The sequence below is a fragment of the Camelus bactrianus genome, chromosome 6 (assembly GCF_048773025.1).
Source record: "Camelus bactrianus isolate YW-2024 breed Bactrian camel chromosome 6, ASM4877302v1, whole genome shotgun sequence".
In the NCBI taxonomy this organism is placed as follows: domain Eukaryota; kingdom Metazoa; phylum Chordata; class Mammalia; order Artiodactyla; family Camelidae; genus Camelus; species Camelus bactrianus.
Window position 1 is genome coordinate 24,035,038 of NC_133544.1, and position 17,956 is coordinate 24,052,993.

At 40.4% G+C, this 17,956-nt stretch overlaps 1 protein-coding gene across 4 annotated transcripts in view; it reads right to left on the reverse strand.

Annotated features, from left to right (window-relative positions):
- Window positions 1–17,956, reverse strand: part of TTLL5 (tubulin tyrosine ligase like 5) — a 254,922-nt gene that overhangs the window by 209,922 nt on the left and 27,044 nt on the right. For all 4 annotated transcript variants that reach the window (XM_010963151.3, XM_045523209.2, XM_010963129.3 and 1 more), the window contains exons 8-10: window positions 10,473–10,542; window positions 9,946–10,030; window positions 354–455 (exon numbers count right to left, since the gene is read on the reverse strand). In XM_010963151.3, the coding sequence (XP_010961453.2) occupies window positions 354–455; window positions 9,946–10,030; window positions 10,473–10,542 (257 nt within the window). The remainder of the gene's footprint in view (window positions 1–353; window positions 456–9,945; window positions 10,031–10,472; window positions 10,543–17,956) is intronic.

The window sequence follows — 17,956 nt, forward strand, 5'->3', positions numbered from 1 at the left end:
TTTGAAGCTTTTGATACATTCTGCCAAATGACCTAATTTCTTGACTTCTAAAAAGTTCCATATGCCTATAAAATTCCCACCCCTGAGTCAAGTGAGGGAAGACAATGAGGAAGATGAAACTTGGGAAGGAAGGCACATTTTGGTGGAGAAAGGCGATGCTGTAACTGGGCAAGCAACAGAGAAGTAGCAGCAGATATGCCTCAAAACTACTTTAAATGACTCTGACAGCTTTCGCTAAGTTACATGGATATAAACGTAAAGTTTTCCTCCAGTGCAACATGGTGACTTTCCACTTCTACAATGCCTGCATCTGAAACTGACTTCTCTGCTCTTGGCTCAGGCACAGCCGGTACCTGACATAGTCTCCACTCTTCTTATTCACACTGTAATTTGTCAGGTGCATGAACTGGTTCCGAATGTTCTTGGCTCCTTGGTCATAGCGCACGGTTGCAAACCTGACAGAAAGGACACAGATTAAATGTCAGAAGCAGGGTTTCAAGGAAATACAGGATCAATGAGATATTAATGGGGGGGGGGTGACACCCTCCTTGAATACTGAGTGCTTACTAACTGCCAACTCCCATGCTAAGTGTTTCATGTGTAATATCACATTTAATTCAATCCTTAAAGCAATTCTCTGAAGTGGGTAGGATTATATCTATTTTTAAAAATAGATATGAAAATTAAAATATGAGCTAGAAGATTAAGTAACTAGCCCCAAATCACACTGACTCCAAAACCCATGTTCTTAACCATGAGATGCCACTTCTCTGATACAGAAGCAGAACCTTAGACTGACAGGAAGGATGAAAAATGAAAACAGTTATTCACAATCAGGGGAACTGTGTATAGAATGCCATGGATGATGGGGCATTAGCTGGTCCAGAAACACCTTGAGTGCCTATACAATGCCTGGTACTAGAGTATTCTACGGAAAATATTAAGCAAAAAGAAAAAAAGCAAAACGATATACTGACTTAGAACTCACATCCATGGAAAAAACAGAACTGATCTACAAAATAAAGAAAACAAGAATGGCAGCATTAATAGCATACAAAGCCTAGGTCTTCAGAGCAACATAAATAGGCACATAGTGAGATTAATTCTCGAACTTGGAATGAAGGCAAAAGACAGAAGGATTAAACATGGAGCCCACGGAAAACAGGGCAGCAATTTGATATCCTGGACTATTGCCAAACGAAGACCAAAGTATAAAATATATGTGCCTCTGAAGGAAGTAGCCAAGAAAAGAGAAAACTTTCCAGTGATGCTCAACATCAACAAAGGACACTCGAGTCGAATGGTCATGGTAAATATCAAGCCCTGTTTACATACCACTATACCCATATCACCCTGCACTAAAGTGGTTTTCCCCAGAGTCACATCCAAGTGTGTGAAAAAAAATCCTGGAAGGCCACAAGTTTATTTTCCTATGATTTACAAATTATTTACATGTGCTTACTCAGACTACGAAGTCAAAATGAATTTTTACCACATTAAAGGGCAGCATTTAAAATTTTCCCTCTTCTCTATTTCTTCTCACTCACCCACTATCTCTGCTCCCTAATTCCCTGCACTAGAAATATACAAAAGCCGAAGAAAGAGAAGCAGAAAAAAGAAAAAACAAACAAACAAAAAAATCCCCAAACTAAAATAAACAAACATGAGGCCAGGAAGAAGGATGTGGACACAGAGAAAATGTTGACCAGGCATGTGTGGCTAAGGGACAAGAGTTTGATAAGCACTACCATGCATGAGAAGGATCTCAGATTTTCCAGAAACTTGCAGCAGTTATCACTTAACTTCAGCCATGTCACTCCACAGAGAGTAAAACTTACCTATATATCCCAATCTTCCTTCTTCTGAGGTTCTCCAATCAAGCGGGAAATAGTCATTCTCTAAATTCTTGTGAAATGCAGAGGGGGCCCACACAGGCCCCACAGAGGCTGCCTGCCTCCACCAGACATTACCTCACGGTGTCATACCCCCTGCCATCTCCCCCCAAAATAATGATTTAGAGGGAGGGAAAAGGTTCTGCTTCAGAGAAAGAGGTTTTTCATCTCTTCCACATCCGAGTACCTGATCTAATTTGGTCAGTGACATGAAAAGACTGGCACAGGCCTGGCAGGTCAATGGGAACTGGTACCCAGCACATCTGTCAGTCCTATACTCCCTTTCTCAATAGGACCTCATCCCTGAAAAATAAGTTTCCTTCTTCCTAATCTCCCTTTTTGCACGGGCAAAATTCCAAAACTCAGGAAGGACAAGATTATTAATGTTACAGTTCCACAGAACATAAGCAGCAAGAAGTGAATTAGAGAAAACAAAAACAAGAAAAACTTCAGCTCACTGGAAAAGTTACCCCAAAGGGCAAAAGTGCTACCCTCTTTACTTCAGTCAGCCCAAGGGGGAGCGTAGAAGACCACTGAGAGGAAAAGCAGGTGTATATGCTCCTCCTTCCTCTTAACCCAGGGAGATCTTCCAGTTCTCACTAAAAACTGCAATAAACAGACCATATTCATCTCTGGTACCCATTTTCCAACATTTTCTTCTCATTGTCTCAATCAAAGATCCCATTAGTCTCAGGTGTGACCTACTAATCAAGTTCTGATTACTCACAAAGGTTTTTTGGTTTTTTTCTTAATTTGAATTATTTGGCCAACATTTAAAGTTCAGACCCAAAAAGGAAAAAAAGAGAAAAAAAAGAACAAACAAAATTCAGACCTTTCATCCTGAAGCCCAGTGGCAGAGTCAGCCACGTGATGAAGATGGCGGACGGGATGGTAAGGCAGCTGAGGGGCAGCACAAGGAGGCTATTCAAGCAGGATGGGGGCCCCACATGGGTCAAAGTTCACACAAGAGGGCATCTGAATGGAGTGGGGTCAGGGAGGGGAGGCTGCATGTGAGTGAACTGAGCAAATAAATAAATACGCTGAAGATAATGGAGGTCCGATTTCTCACTATTGGAGAAAAGAGACAAAAAATATGGAAAGGGAAAAGGCTGGAATGAACCCTGTAGTTTTGAGCTAGAATTGGAGGTTTCAGTATGAACTCCTGCTTTTCAACAGAGAGATATAGAAAGAAGCATAGATGTAAATGTGTATATATGTGTACCTGTATGTATATCCATACACATATTTCCATTGTGAGGACCTGAGAGCAGAGACACCCCAGAAGAATGAGCATATCTAGCACCCGGATCTTGATTTCTAAATGCTATTCTCCATTAAAAGCAACCACTGCTCCATGGAGAAAACCGCTGATTCAGCGCTGAGGCAGAGAAAGAAGACAACAAGCCTGAACTATCTTGTGCTCAAAGAATGAGGGGACATGTCAAAATAAATTATGACAGTAAAGGATTATAACCCATTAAATAACACAGGAATCCTTCAGTCCACATTGGTGTATATAAATAAACAAATAAATGAACGGATGGAGAGAAAACTCTTCCTGGGAGTAAAATGCCAAACAGTAAAAGTAAAAGGAATGACAGGATTACAAAATCCTCATTCGACAACCATCACAGTAACAGTTCATCCAGGCAAGAAACATCAATGGATATTAAAATTACTGGGTGAAAATGAAATGAGGAATGAGATTTTACATGGTCTCGAGTATCTCTTCATAGTATATTTATGAATTACAGAGGGGAAAACAAAGTAACTTTACAGTGGAGAAATCTGGCAGACTGTCTTAGTCGAGTGGTCAATACCACTAAATAGTTATCATGTGCCATCAAATGCAATGCAGGAAGAACCCAGTATCACTTCTGTGACCTTCTGGCTAAAAATACATAAACTGAGTCTAATTATGAAAAAATATCTGACAAACTCAAATTAAGGGCCACAAAATGACTGGCCTAAATCTTCAAAATTGCTGCAGTGATGAAAGTCAATGAAAGACTGAGTAAATGTTTCAAAGCAAAGGAGACTAAAGAGACTCAACAACTAAATATATGACCCTAGGTTTGGAGCCTTCTGTTCTAAAGAACATTATTTCTTAGGGCAACCAAAGAGTTGAAGATAAGTTTCTCTTTATAGAAGTATTTACACTAATGATTGAAGAAAAAAATGATAGAACTAGTATATTGCCTTCTGTAACCTCTAATGAATTAATGCATCTAATTAGTGATTTTCAATTGCTATTATAACAAGACAGGAAATTGGAAATTATGTATCTTCTATTGGCAGAATACATCACCACCAATAAAGTAGTCTGAGAAAACACCAAACCTGAATATGACAATTACCAATGTACATGAAATAGAACAACAGAGCATGTTAGCATTATGGAGATGAACTCCACAACACAGTCTGTAACAGATTCTTCAGGAAAAATGATTGGATTCTATAACAACAATAACAACAACAACAAAAAAGGAAAAACAAAGAGAGATGGAGGGTGAATCTATAAATTAGAAAACACTTAAAAAACATGTTAACCAATCTGCATGGATCTTGTTTACATCCCAATTCAATATAAACAAAAAGTGAAAATTAAAAAAAAAACCCATTATTAGAACAGTTAGCAAAATTTGAATGTGATCTCTAGATGAAAGGTAAAAGGCAGTTCTTCTTACCATTTTTACAGCTTTTCTGTAACTTTGAAATGGTTTCAAAATTAAAAGCCTAAAAACAAGGGTAAATTTCTCAATAAAAAAATCTAGATTTTTCAGCCTCCCTTAAAAAACCAGAAGATCTGGCAACACCACCTGCCTCAGTCCATTCAGGTTGCTGTAACAAAATACCACCTACTGTGCAGCTTATAAACAACAGAAATTTATGTCTCACAGTTCTGGAGGCTGGAAGTCCAACATTAAGAATCAAGCAGACAGACAGGACCTTCCTGCTGTGTCCTAATGGAGTGGAGGGGTGAGGAATCCCTCCGGGCCCTCTTTTATAAAAGGGCACTAATCACATTCAAGAGGGTGCCACCCTCATGACCTAATCACCTCCCAAAGTTCCCACCTCCTAGTATCATCACCTTTGGGGTTGGGATTTCAACATATGAATTGGGGGAGACATATTCAGATCACAGCACTACCACATATCAGTGACTTGCTGCTTCTGAATAGTAAATGCCCTTTAGGTAGGACATGTGATCTCTGGTTCTCCAGTCTCCACCTGGACAATTTCTTTAGTGAATGTTCTTGTGAGCATTTAAGTTTGTGACTCTTGATTTAGATCTTCACACACCAAATTTCATCCTATTTAGGTCTGAAAGCTTCAACAATTTCTTTATTAGAAACAACTTAAAAGAGGTAATTCTCTACTAGGTCGCCCAGGACCAAGTTTGCAGTTACTTCTCCTAACACATGCTGAAATTTATTGATGAATTGAGTCTTGACACTCCTCTTAATGAAATAACGATTTAGGAAAAGCTCTCATGAAAGAATTTCATCACTTTGATCTTTAAGCCAAAAGGAAAGAAGGAAGGAAGGGAGGGATAAAAGGAGGGAGGGAGGAAGGGAGGAAGAGAAGGGGGCTCTACTTTCTTTGTCAAATCTGAAACCCTGGGTATCAGTTCACAACCTACTGATGAATAGAGAACTATATCCCCATTTCTTTTTTTGCCACATTGAAACATATATGAATTATCTTTATTCTGACAATAAATTCTTAAATCAAAAGCTGCATTTCCTTTTTGCTTTCTAATGGTTCTCAATGAGAATCAAGACGATGGAATATCTGTCTAAAACTCTTGAGTGTCTATGTGAAGGAAGGCTCTTGATGTTAGACATAGAGTAGGCACCTGATAAGCATTAACTGAAATTACACCTGCATTGCTTGTTCAGAACTTTACCAATATGGAACTCAGCCGGGAAGGAAAGTGCCAACTTAGTGGGATCTTTTCAACTCTCTTCCCCCATTTGAAAATGACTTTGTTCTCCTGAGAATCTCTGTCAGAGTCATAGAGAGTCTAGATGTAGGACAGTCAAACTGCACCCCACACCTCGCTTTGATAGCTACATATTCCAACAAACATTCACTACAAACGTACAAAGTAAAGGGAGGCCAGCTCTGAGGAGACCCTGGCTGTGGCCCATGAGTTATCTTTCAGCAGGTGTAGCCACTCAGAGCCAAAAAGGCCTGGAGGATGAAGAGACAGCACCTCAGGCAGCCTTGCCAGGAGCCACTGGGTTTCATCCTGGCCTGACCCAGAAAAATCCCATGGAAGAGAACAAGAGGCCCAAGAGCTCTCTGATCTGCTGTCAGCCAGCTGCGGCCGGGAGACTGCCAAAGTGCTGCAGTGACTGGGCAGCGCCCCACGGGGCCGTCTGGGAGGGGATTACCAGCCTGATCCCCTGGTCTTCTGAGCCAGAAATGACTCAAACTTCACAAACAGCCAGGGCCTGCCAGGGAGGGTGACAATGAGCACTGGAGAGGGTTTTCTCCCCCTTCTTGGTGTCTCTTCCCCCTCTTGCTGCTGTGGCAGATTCTGGACAGTGTGCAGCCTGTGAGGTAATCTGAATTCCTTGGCAACCGGCAAGTACCTGAATTCTTTCAAAACCACAGGAATCCAGCAGAGAAAAGGTAAATATCCCTGCGGAGCCAGTGTTAATTAGCAAGGAAGGCTACTGAAGAAGGAACTGGGGGTGGGGAGGAAGGGAGAGGCATTACAAATGCTTTGGGATCTTTTCTGAATTTCCACTGAATAATATGGCTGAGGCAGAAGAGAGGCAGTCCCGACCGGGGCCTTCTCACTGTCCCTCCTCCCACCTCCACCACGTGGGTGGAGCTCCCCGGGCCAGGGGACCAGCACTTTCATCTCCCCCAGGTTGCTAGTGCTACCTATCTTTGTGTCTCTGACAACACATTTGGTTTTCAACTCAATTTTGTTTAATTTTTTTTCAACTTTTTATTTTTCCTGTTTCAGTGAAAATTTGGGTATTCGCTTTGTCTCAAAAAGGGCCTCATCAAATCATTTAGACCACATACTGGATCCACCTAAAACTGTAAAATCCAGGACAAAGTCTTTTTGGATTCCACCTCTGACAGGAAAAAGAACCTACACCATTTTGGTAGAGAACAGCACCCCTCTCTGGAAACTTGAGTGCCCCCTGCTGGCGCAAAAACAGCAACGCACTCGTGAAACAAAAGTAGGAAGGGGCAAGATGCTGGACTCAAATACCACTAAGACAATTTTTTAAAACGTATCAACATGTTGCCCACAAGAAAATAATGAGACTTTTTCTACTTCCTATAATAATAAAACAACAAGAAAAAATGAAATTATTAGTTTAGAAAGAAACTAGGCAGGGCCTCTTTAGTAAATACAGGAAGGTTAAAGAATTTACACAAAATTTTCATCTCACAGAACTGTCCTGTGAAAAGAACTTAATCTTTCTGTCACCTGAGCATGAATTTTGAGGCCCCAAACAGAAGTGATGTGGGATAAGACCGTTCTTTTCTAAATAAGGAAACCAATTACGCTGCTGCCAGTTCTGTCTCTTTAGCAAAGATTATGGTTTTCCTTGTCGAGCCTCAAAGTAAAACGGTCTAGTGATCTCATCCCGAACTGATTATCTCCAGCAATGTCTATATAAAACCCACGTGACACAAGATTACTAGCGGCTGCAGATCTGGGGATGCTGTAGACTATTGAATGTAATGACACAGTTGAGAGGATTCTAAGGATTAAAAAGAAGCAGATGGATGCCAAGATGCACAGTGCTTAAGACACAGAAATGAAGGCACATGGAAGTTACTGTGCAGAGCGACACACCCTCACAGGCCCGGCTACTACCCTGTCATCGTGTACTGTCCTTTTGTAAAGCTTTTATATTCACCTATATTTTTAGGTAAAATGAGCCAAAACCCTGAAAATTCATATTTTGGGGTTCCATTTGGCCCGAGTTTGTAAAAAGTTGTTTTCCAAGTTATTCTGAGAAACAGCATCCATCTTTTTATTCATGTGTATACTAAGTTCCTGTTGGAGGCAAGAGAACAGAGTTACTCAGTTCAGTGCGTTCTGACTTCCAACACACAGCCAATAGCCAAAGCACTTGCACGTCTGTAGTAAATCCTATAATAAATATTGGTATTGCTCTCATCTTGCATCCGAACCATTGAGGTTTTAAAACTATGCCAAATGTTACCAATAGAGAGGGCTATTAACACTGTGGGTGAAATGCCTTCGGAATAATATGCAGAGCGTACTGCTGTGATATTCTTGAGAAATCACGAGCATAACCTTGAGGTCTTTTCCGTACTCAAGAAGTCCAATCTACGGCGGGACATGCTCAGTTCCCAAGAAGGGTACAGGAGACAAGCTGGATGAGGATGAGTGGAGGGAGGAGGGCAAAGAAGCTGGTGATGCACAGGAGGGAGTGTGCAGGTGCCCTAAATTACAAGATGGAGGATCCTCAGCACCTTAGATACCTGGGCACAAGTAAGGGGTATAGTTCACCTTCTTTTTGTTGTAGACAATATGAGGACCCAGCTCTTATCCCTATACTTCAAAATATGAGAGTACATGTGTCTAAAAATACTAGAAAACTTCTGTCCTATGAAGATCTGACTCGAATTCATAGTCAGTTTGTGCCCAGTTTACCTCAAACTGAGGTTTTAGTTTTAAAAACTGTTTTAGTTTTCCCCCTCCTCAACTTTCAAAGAACCAGAGACCAAATCTTGGGAGCTTCAGCGGCCTTCAGAGTTCCCGGGGTTCAAAATCATAAATCTTAGCTAAGACTATGACAGGGCTTAGAAATGCTGTCACTGCCACCTAGAGGTGAAGGCAAGACATGGCTCAACCAACTAGTATCTGGTTGACATTCTCACCTGACTCTAGTCACAGGACGTATAAAAAAATTTGAGTATATGAAATAATTAAAATACAACTCTAAAATAACAGTTGTCAGAGTACAGTAATATGTGTCAAAGCACCTATAATTAAATAGGTAGCCTTCTTTTATCAATGGTATTTCCCATCTCTGAAGTACGTTTTCTAAAAGAAACATACAGACCATGCTTTTTACAGATGCAAACCACCTGCTAAACTGCTATGCTCTATAAGGAGACTACGCATAAAAGGAGCTTCAGAACAAGCTACTTGGTAAAATATATATATATTATATATTGGTTTTGTGAGGGGAATAGATATATGTATGTATATGTGTACATATACATATATATACATTAGTTTTGTAGAGGAAAAGAACACAAGCACATGTACTCATTTTAAACAATTTAAAGGGTCTATGAAAATACTGTCACCAGTAAAATCCTGTGGATATGGGAAATGAAACTTCAAATTATTATAACTGGAACTTAATTTTGTAAGTCACACTACCTTAAAGCCTAAACAGTACCTCAAGAAAAACAGAATAATATCTATAACCACTGTAAAATATATTACAGACTTGTAGGTGAAAAAAAAGAGCAGCTAACTCTCCTCCACCCTAAATACAAGAGGACATGAAACAGCTCAAGTCTTCAGCTCTGGTGTCAGATCCAGGAGTTCAAATTCCCACCCCACTATCATCAGTCAGCTGGAAGATCTCAGAAAAGTGACTTCAAGTTCCCTTAACTCTCGTTAAGCCTCAGTTTCCTCAAGTGCAAAAATGTATCAACTTTAAGCTTGTTGTGGGCATTCAGATAAATATCTGGTATATAACTGGTATACAAGTGGGGATTTTTTTCCTCCTTTTCTAGGTCATTTGTGAAAAACAGCAGTCCCAGCATCTTCACATCAATTTCCGTTTCATGAAAATACAACGTGATCCTGGATCCTGGCTGCAAAAGGTGTGTGTTTACAGACACGTGCTTGTTCATGTGTGTGGATATGCAGGTGAGGTTGTAAAATAGTTAAGACTGTATTTCTGCATCTGAAGCCCATCTGGAGACCCTCTATTCTCCTGAGTTGAACACGACAGAAAAAACAACCTGATCTTGACATACCACTGAAGGGCCCACTCTAGTAACACCCCGGGCACAGGCCTCTTACCTAGCCAGCCCTTCCTCATAGAGGTAGATGACGAGAGGGTCATAGGACGTCACAAGCACATAGAGGCGCACGTCAAACTTGAAATCTAGAAAAAAAGTTTAGGTGTACAGGAACACTGAGTTCATTTGTTTTCTGTTACAGAATGGACAGGGCAACATAACAAAAACTGCCTACACACCTTGCCTTCTGAGGATAAACAATAATTCTACTATACATATATACATACCTAACAAGAGAGAGAATATATATATATATATATATATATATATATATATATATATATAGATATAGTACAGCTTGCATGCACATTTATTATCATATAACCTATAAAGCACTCTCTTTTTGATCATCTTCAAAATAATCCTATGATCTAGGTAAGGAACCAGCCTTATCTCTGGAGTCACAGTCGCCAAGAATTTCACACTAGCTTAATTAAGACTTACTAGAGAAGACTATAAAAATGTTTAAAAAAAGAAAAATTCAGTAAGATCAGGCCCCATCCAGTGAAGGACCTAATGACAACTCACCGTCTATGAGCAGGGGGTTGTTAATGTAACGGGAGACCAGGATGTTCTCCTCCAGAGAAATCTGGTTTGGCTATTGAGTAAAGAGAAAAAAGTGAAAGGGTAGAAATGCAAAGGAATCTTCACTTATAATAAGGAAGCAAAGTTCTTAACCTTTTAGAAACAATAATGTGGAAAACTAACTGTAAGAAAAGCTTTCCTTCAACTCTCCACATAGTAATTGGTCATATAACACACCACTTTCATAAACACCGTGGGTATCCAGTTATAATAGGGAAAAAAGAAACTTACACAGCCCCTCTCACATAATAAATAGAGCCTAAACAGCTTCAAAGATTTATATACATGATATTAAGTATTTACACGCCCAGAAAATAAAAGCTACTTAAAAAATAAATAAAAACTTGCTTTCTCAAGGGAACTCTCCTGCATTGTTGGTGGGAATGTAATTTGGTGCAGCCACTATGGAAAACAGTATGAAGATTCCTTAAAAACCTAAAAACAGAGTTACCATATGATCCAGCAATCTCACTCCTGGCCATACACCCAGAGAAAACTCTTAATTCAAAAAGATACATGAACCCCAATGTTCACAGTAGCACTATTTACAATAGCCAAGACAAGGAAGCAACCTAAATGTCCATCAACAGATGGCTGGAAAAAGAAGATGTGGTATATGTATTTATATATATAAATATATACACAATGGAATACTATTCAGCCATAAAAAGAATAGAATAATGCCATCTGCAGCAACACAAATGGACCTAGAGATTACCATACTAAGTGAAGTAAGTCAGACAAAGACAAATATTATGATATCACTTATATGTGGAATCTAAGAGGAAAAAAAAAGATACAAATGAATTTATTTACAAAACAGAAAGAGACTCACAGACATAGAAAACAAACTTATGGTTACCAAAGTGGAAGAGGAGGGGATAAATTAAGAGTTTGGGATTAGCAGATACAAACTACTATATATAAAATAAACAACAAACTCCTACTGTAGAGCACAGGGAACTACATTCAATATCTTGCAGTAACCTATAATGGAAAAGAAAAGATACATATATACATAAAAATGTATAACTGAATCACACAACAGTGTAAATCAATTGAACTTCAGTTAACAAAGAAACTTACTTCCTCCCAATGTAAAGCATGTTGGAAATTTTAAAATACTGCCATTATTCTATTCTTTTGTGGAGGGTGGAGATTAGGTTTATTACTTATTTATTTATTTACTTACTTACTTATCTTTTTAATGGAGGTACTGGGGATTGAACCAGGACTTTGTGCACACTGCTAAGCGTGCACTCTACCTCTAAGCTATACCCTCTCTGCTATTACCATTATTTTTACATGAAGGCTTTCATCAAGTTGCTCAAAGAACTTACAGATCTTTCCACAATGGATCCTGACATCTCCCCTGTGAAATGGGACGGATGTTTCACTGATTCACTCAATAGTGCTTTCTATGCCATTGAATGCAAAGACCGAACTAGATCTCTTGAAGATTTTTTTGAATGCAAAAAGAGTTGTCTACACAATAAGTAATGATGAGTATTGCTGGATACTGTAGAAGGCACCGAGGATACAGTCATGAAGAGATACAATCCCTGCCCTCACAGAGCCTAACCTCTAATCCCAAGAGTGTGACATTTAGGTAGAGGGACAGCAAAATATATCATCTAAAAGAACACAAAGCAGCATCCCTACAAATACAAGACGTGAGGTTGCAGAATGAAGTGCAGACCAGTGTGGTGGGACCAGTCATGGAAGGCTTGTCCTGGAAGAGGAGGTTCAGGAGGGAGTGCTGAAAGCTATCATGCACAAGGGGAAAGGCAAGGAGGCCGGCATGGAAAGACAGCAGGTGCAAAGTCCAGGAGAAAAGAGAGTGGCCAGATTCACTGACCTGGGGCTAAAAGACTGACCTGGGAAATAATGAAAAGTCTGGTTAGACAATGAGGAGGGAATATCCCACTGGCAAAGGATCTGAACCTCTGGCAAGAGGAATCTAGACTGAACATGGTGGGAAGCACGATATTATTGTGGATTCTTGATTAAGTAAACAGTAAAATGAAAATATCTGGAACAGAATATCTCTAAGTGAGATAAAGACAGAAAAATCAGCTGTCAATCACCATAATCCATATAGGACAAAAGGACTGCAAAGAGGAAATGGCCACAATGATAACCGTGATGACAATAACTACAGTAGCAGCAACAGAAATAACTATCAACATTTGCAGGAAAAAAAATTGTATCAATTAATACCAAACATTTGCTATATGCCAAGTGCTGTTCTAATCCTTCACAAGTATTATTTCATTTCATCCTCGTTCAACCCCACAAGGTAGGTATATCACTGTCCAATATGACAGACGAGGGAAGAATCAGAGAGGGTTAGGAATCTGCTCAAAGGCACACAGCTAATAAGTGACAGAGTAGCGTTTGAACCCAGGCAGTCTGCCCTAGAAGTGTAATTCTTAAGCAATATTCACAGCTTTCTCCGAAGTTCTGATCTAAAAAATGGACCCCAAATTCAAAAGTTTGCCTTTATAATAATGCATTTGCTATCCCAAGTACTACAGTTATCATAAAATAAGGATAATTTTGTGACCCATAACATCATACACAATCATGATGAGCAATTCCAGAGTCAAGATAATGAGACTCCCCTCTCATTTCCCACTGCTGCTATCTCAAACCCACAACACGAGTTTCACATGCCATCTCTATGCATCATGTGGACACCACAACGTCACTACTGATTCACACTCATGGACCTGGTCACCCACACCATCTCCTGACTCCCTTACATTTCTCGATCAGTTTCTTACACATACTATTTCTATTTTGAGTCAGCTTAGTCTGTAAGAACTGATGCAATCACAGTACACAGCAGCAAGCTGCAGGCGGTGTTCCAAACCTAAAATCAAACAACTGCAGCTCTTTCTCTACTGAGTAACACCTACAGGCTACAAGAGACCACCCAATTGTCCTGGGATCCAGAGAATCCACTGTTAATGACCTTCAATCCATGACACACCTAATGTCCACGCCCGTGTCCTCTCTTCCTTTTCTCATCAAATACATTTGTCCTTTGAGTTTTGCATAACATAATCTCTTACATTATTTAGGTAACTTTAATATGTGTTCAGTGGTCTTTACCTCTCATTTCTATCTGCTTAGGAATTAAATTGTAAGCTCACAGAAGAAGAGAACGATTTGGGTTCAGTTTTTTTGCATACTGTAATAATGATGAGCAACTCATAAAACCTTTTTGATATCTTCAAGCCTGTTTCCTTTTCAATCATTCCAAATTAACTCATTTTAAATGATGTCAGTTCTAAGCTCAAATTGCCCTCCAAAGTATGCTAAAGCAAGAATCTGAATTGCTGGGAAAGCTGGAAACCCATTTTTTCTAATTTGACGTTAAGATTAAAGCTCATGATATCTGTTAAGTTATTGTATGGTAGAATGGTGCAGTGGTTAAGAATGCAGGCTCTAGAATCAGCAAGACCTGAGTTGAAATCTTCACTTACTAAGGAAAGAATAGTATCTACCTCTTAGGGTTCTTATAAAGACTAAATGAGATTATATTTGGAAGGTGCAGTGGTAGGCACACAGTAAACGCTCAACAAATACGTTATTATTATTGCAAACTCAAGAGTATCTATGTGGTTCTGTTTACTAAGGTCCATAACTCGACAGCATTCATCACGGCGGGTCACGTGCCATCCTGCTCAGAACAGCACACTGGGTTATAATGAAGATACAAAAGAATTAGGAGACGAACCCTCTTCTTCAAAAGGTTTTAAGGGGTGGCAGCACCTAGCACGCAACAGGAACTCCCTTAATTATTTGTTGAACAGTGAGAAAAACTGGAAAGCACGTAAGATAACATAGAGACAAACAGAAATAGGAGGGCTGCACAAAATTATCTTCCCGAATACAGGAGTGAGCAGAGGCAGTGCCCTAAACACTCTCCTAATAGTTCAAAATCTCAGAGAAAAGATTAATATTCTATTCACCATGGAAGATGTGTGAGACAAGGATGACTGAATTTGATTTTCCTAATCAAATTCATACCTTAATCAGAAAACACCAGATCTTTCCCCTCAATTTGAATACACTAAATTGGGAAAATATGGCATTTAGTCATGGTTACTGAAGGAGCTGGAGCAAACACAACTCTGTCCTTTATGCTGTATTTCCAGAGTTAAAGAGCGCATCATTAAGAGAACACGTTCGCCAATCAGCCAAGACGCTTCCAACCGTAGGGGCTCACGCTCCTCTCCTCAGTAGTACATAAAAGTCAGGCTTTTTCTATCCTTCATCCTGTCCTCGTAATGGTACAAGTTGCTATTTGCAGATATTTTCCAAAAGGTTACAAGGAATTTTTAATAAGAGGCCCTTCTCATTCCAGCAGGAAGACAGGGAAAGATGTTTTTATTTGGTCCTCACACCTAACTCCGCCCCTGTCCCCAGCACCCCCCTTACCCACTCGTGTCAGCTCTGCTCAGACCCTCCGCCTGAGCACTCCCTCTCCCTCCTCCAAATCTAAAAGGAAAGCAGGCAGCAGCCTTGGAAAGAGTTACTTCATCCCGTTGGCTAATGGGTCACATATTCCATGGGAAAGGATCCAGGTATGGAAAAGAGGGGCTGGTTAGGCCTTGTGTGTAAGGAGAGAGAGAAGAGTATTAACTACATGGTTTGTAGGTCTGGGTAAAAGGTGATAAAATTCCAGTTTGGGAGTGAAATGGGAGTATTTTCCCATTATGTCCGCGTGGTGCCAGCTCCCTGGTGCCTGCTGGCATCCTCCCAGGCTCCTGTCTGGCACCTCCACCAAATACCTCAAAGATTCAGACTCATTCCAAAGCTTTGCTGAGGGGGAGGGGGCAGGCAGAGGGTCCTGCCAAGTACTTTGATCTATGCAGGGGGTCTCGAGGGAGTCAGCCCAGGGAGAGGTGGGAGGGAGAAGGAGGGCCTGCCAAACGCATTCTCTCAAGACTTGTCACCCCCTTTATGAGACACAGCATCCAGGGAAGAGTTGGGGCACGGGGTTCTCAGCCCCACCAAGGGAAGTTTAACTTTTCTATTCTTTATGATGTTGGTTTTAAAATAACAAATCACTGGGGCAAAAGAGCGTTCCAAGAGAAAAAAAAAGTCCCAGATGAGCTGGGAATGATCCTATTCTTTTTGACTCATGTCTAAGAAAATAAAAAGCAAACTTGCACCACAGTTGACTTTCAATAGCAATTCCATTTGGCAGCTAAAATCCAAACCCAAACGAGTGTCATCTATGAGACTCAAACAACACTGGCGCTCCTGGCATGGAGCTGAAGGAAAAGCTGTTGGACAGGAGCCTTCAGGCCAAGGTCAGAACACAGGCATGTGACCGAGGCCTCCTGTCCCAAGAGAGCCAGGGTAAGAGGTCTCCAGAGTGATGCAGGGCCAGGTAACGGGACTTGCAGCCTGGGCCTGGGGTGGTTACTGTATCATAACCAGATCCTGGGTTTCTTCTGCACAAAAGATCTGGCGATCAGTGTTTACTGCACAGTTTTTAGTCCAGACTGAATTTAAGGATTTTCCAATGTGAAAGACCCCTCAGAAAGTTCATTTCTGCACATACAAGAAATAGCTCAGACCACATGACCCCATATATGACACATCTACCCCTACTCTACCTTTTCCGGGTCCCACTGCTAGGACAGAGAAGATACTTTAAAAGAATTAAATGGGGAGAAGGTATAGCTCAAGTGGTAGAGCACATGCCTGGTATGCACAGGGTCCTGGGTTCAATCCCCAGTACTGCCTCTAAAAATAAACAAACAAACAAACAAACAAACCTAATTACTCCCCCCCACCAAAAAAAAGAATGAAATGATAACAAGGCTAGAAAACAGTTAAAGGAGCCAACAAAAGACCAGAGGTTTAAGGAAACCCTGAACAATAGACAGTAGATGGGAACAGGTTAAGAAAACAGAGCAGAGGAAGCCCCAGCCCAAAATATCAGAGCTGAGAGCGGTCTTCCCAAGGAGGTCTCTGAGGAGTTCTAAGCTGGCAATGAACGAACACGAGGAGCAGGAGTGAGCCAGGGGACAAGAAGATAATTAATAAACAAACAGCATGCAAAATGGTGAGGCCGGTGGGCCTTCTCCAACAACCAAAGCTCCTCCCTCCGGACACAACCTAAGGATGACTCCAGGACACCTTGCTTACGTGCAGGGATCTGACAGAAGAGTGGAACTTGAAGCCACTGTATTCCTACAAGGCACAAAGAGGGAAAGAGAAGAAAGGCAGCGCTGCCCCAAAGGGAAGTCACCAAAGTCTTCCTCTACACTCACAATGAGGCCTGCCCTGTTTTGGCAACAGGGAAGGCAGAGGCGTGCTCCTCACTAACACCTAAGGTGCGGCCTGACGGTCAACATGCTGTGCCCTCGCACAAAGCTCACAGCCAGTCTCCTGTCCCGGGAGAAGCTATCAGGGAATCAGTCCCACACAGCACTAGAGGAACCCAGGCCAGCTGTCAATTTCAGTCAGTCAGGTCTTTTGTTCACAGGGATGACTCAACACCTAAGGTCATGGAGAGTGAGAAAACCCAAACGTGGAAGAGAAAAGATGATCCCAAGAAAACTCATGAAACAGAAGAGAACTTTAAAAAGCTTTCAATTCATTTCCTCAGAAAAACCAGCAGGCAAATGGCATCCATCAAGCAACAACAGGCTGGTACCAAAAAATAAATAAAAAGGCAAATCAGAAAATAAGAGCTTCTATAAATTCTGATAGCCAGAATAACAAAATGGATAAAGCTCAAACTGGTGATTCAGAAGATAAAGATGGGAAAAGACAGAGAATTTAAAATGAGAGAGAAGTTGACATGAAGAAAAGACCAAGAGTGTTTCAAAAAGGAGTTCCAGAGACCAAAAATGGGTGATTTTCCCTGAACTAAAGAAAAACACTAGCTTCTATGTTTAAAGGGACAACTGAATGTCAAAGAAGAAAAATGAAAAAAGACCCAGACTGAAACACTGGTTCAATTTCAGAATTCCCATCTGTAAAGTTTCTATTGAGTTTAAATTTTTATTTAACTTGCAAATAAAACAGAGAAACTGAATTATAATTACTGAAGAGTATAAAATTATAAACCTTTACATATGAAAATAAAAAGTAATCAAACTTAGAAAAGGAATGTGAAGGAATGTGAAGGGGGGATAGGAGATGATATGAGTGCAGAAAATATCAAACTGAGAATTATGAAATAAAATGTGAAGCTGAGAAAAGAAGAAACATCAATCAGCTACACTAGGTTACTATCCACTGTTTTAAGTCTAGCGAGTGAGACTGGGGTTGGGATTTTATTTTTTTTTACTCTGTATATGTATTCAACTGAAAAACAACTTGAATGAGGATTTTGCAAAGAATCAAGAAGTCATACTGATGACTGCTGAAAAAAGAAGAGGATGAGGAGGAAGAAG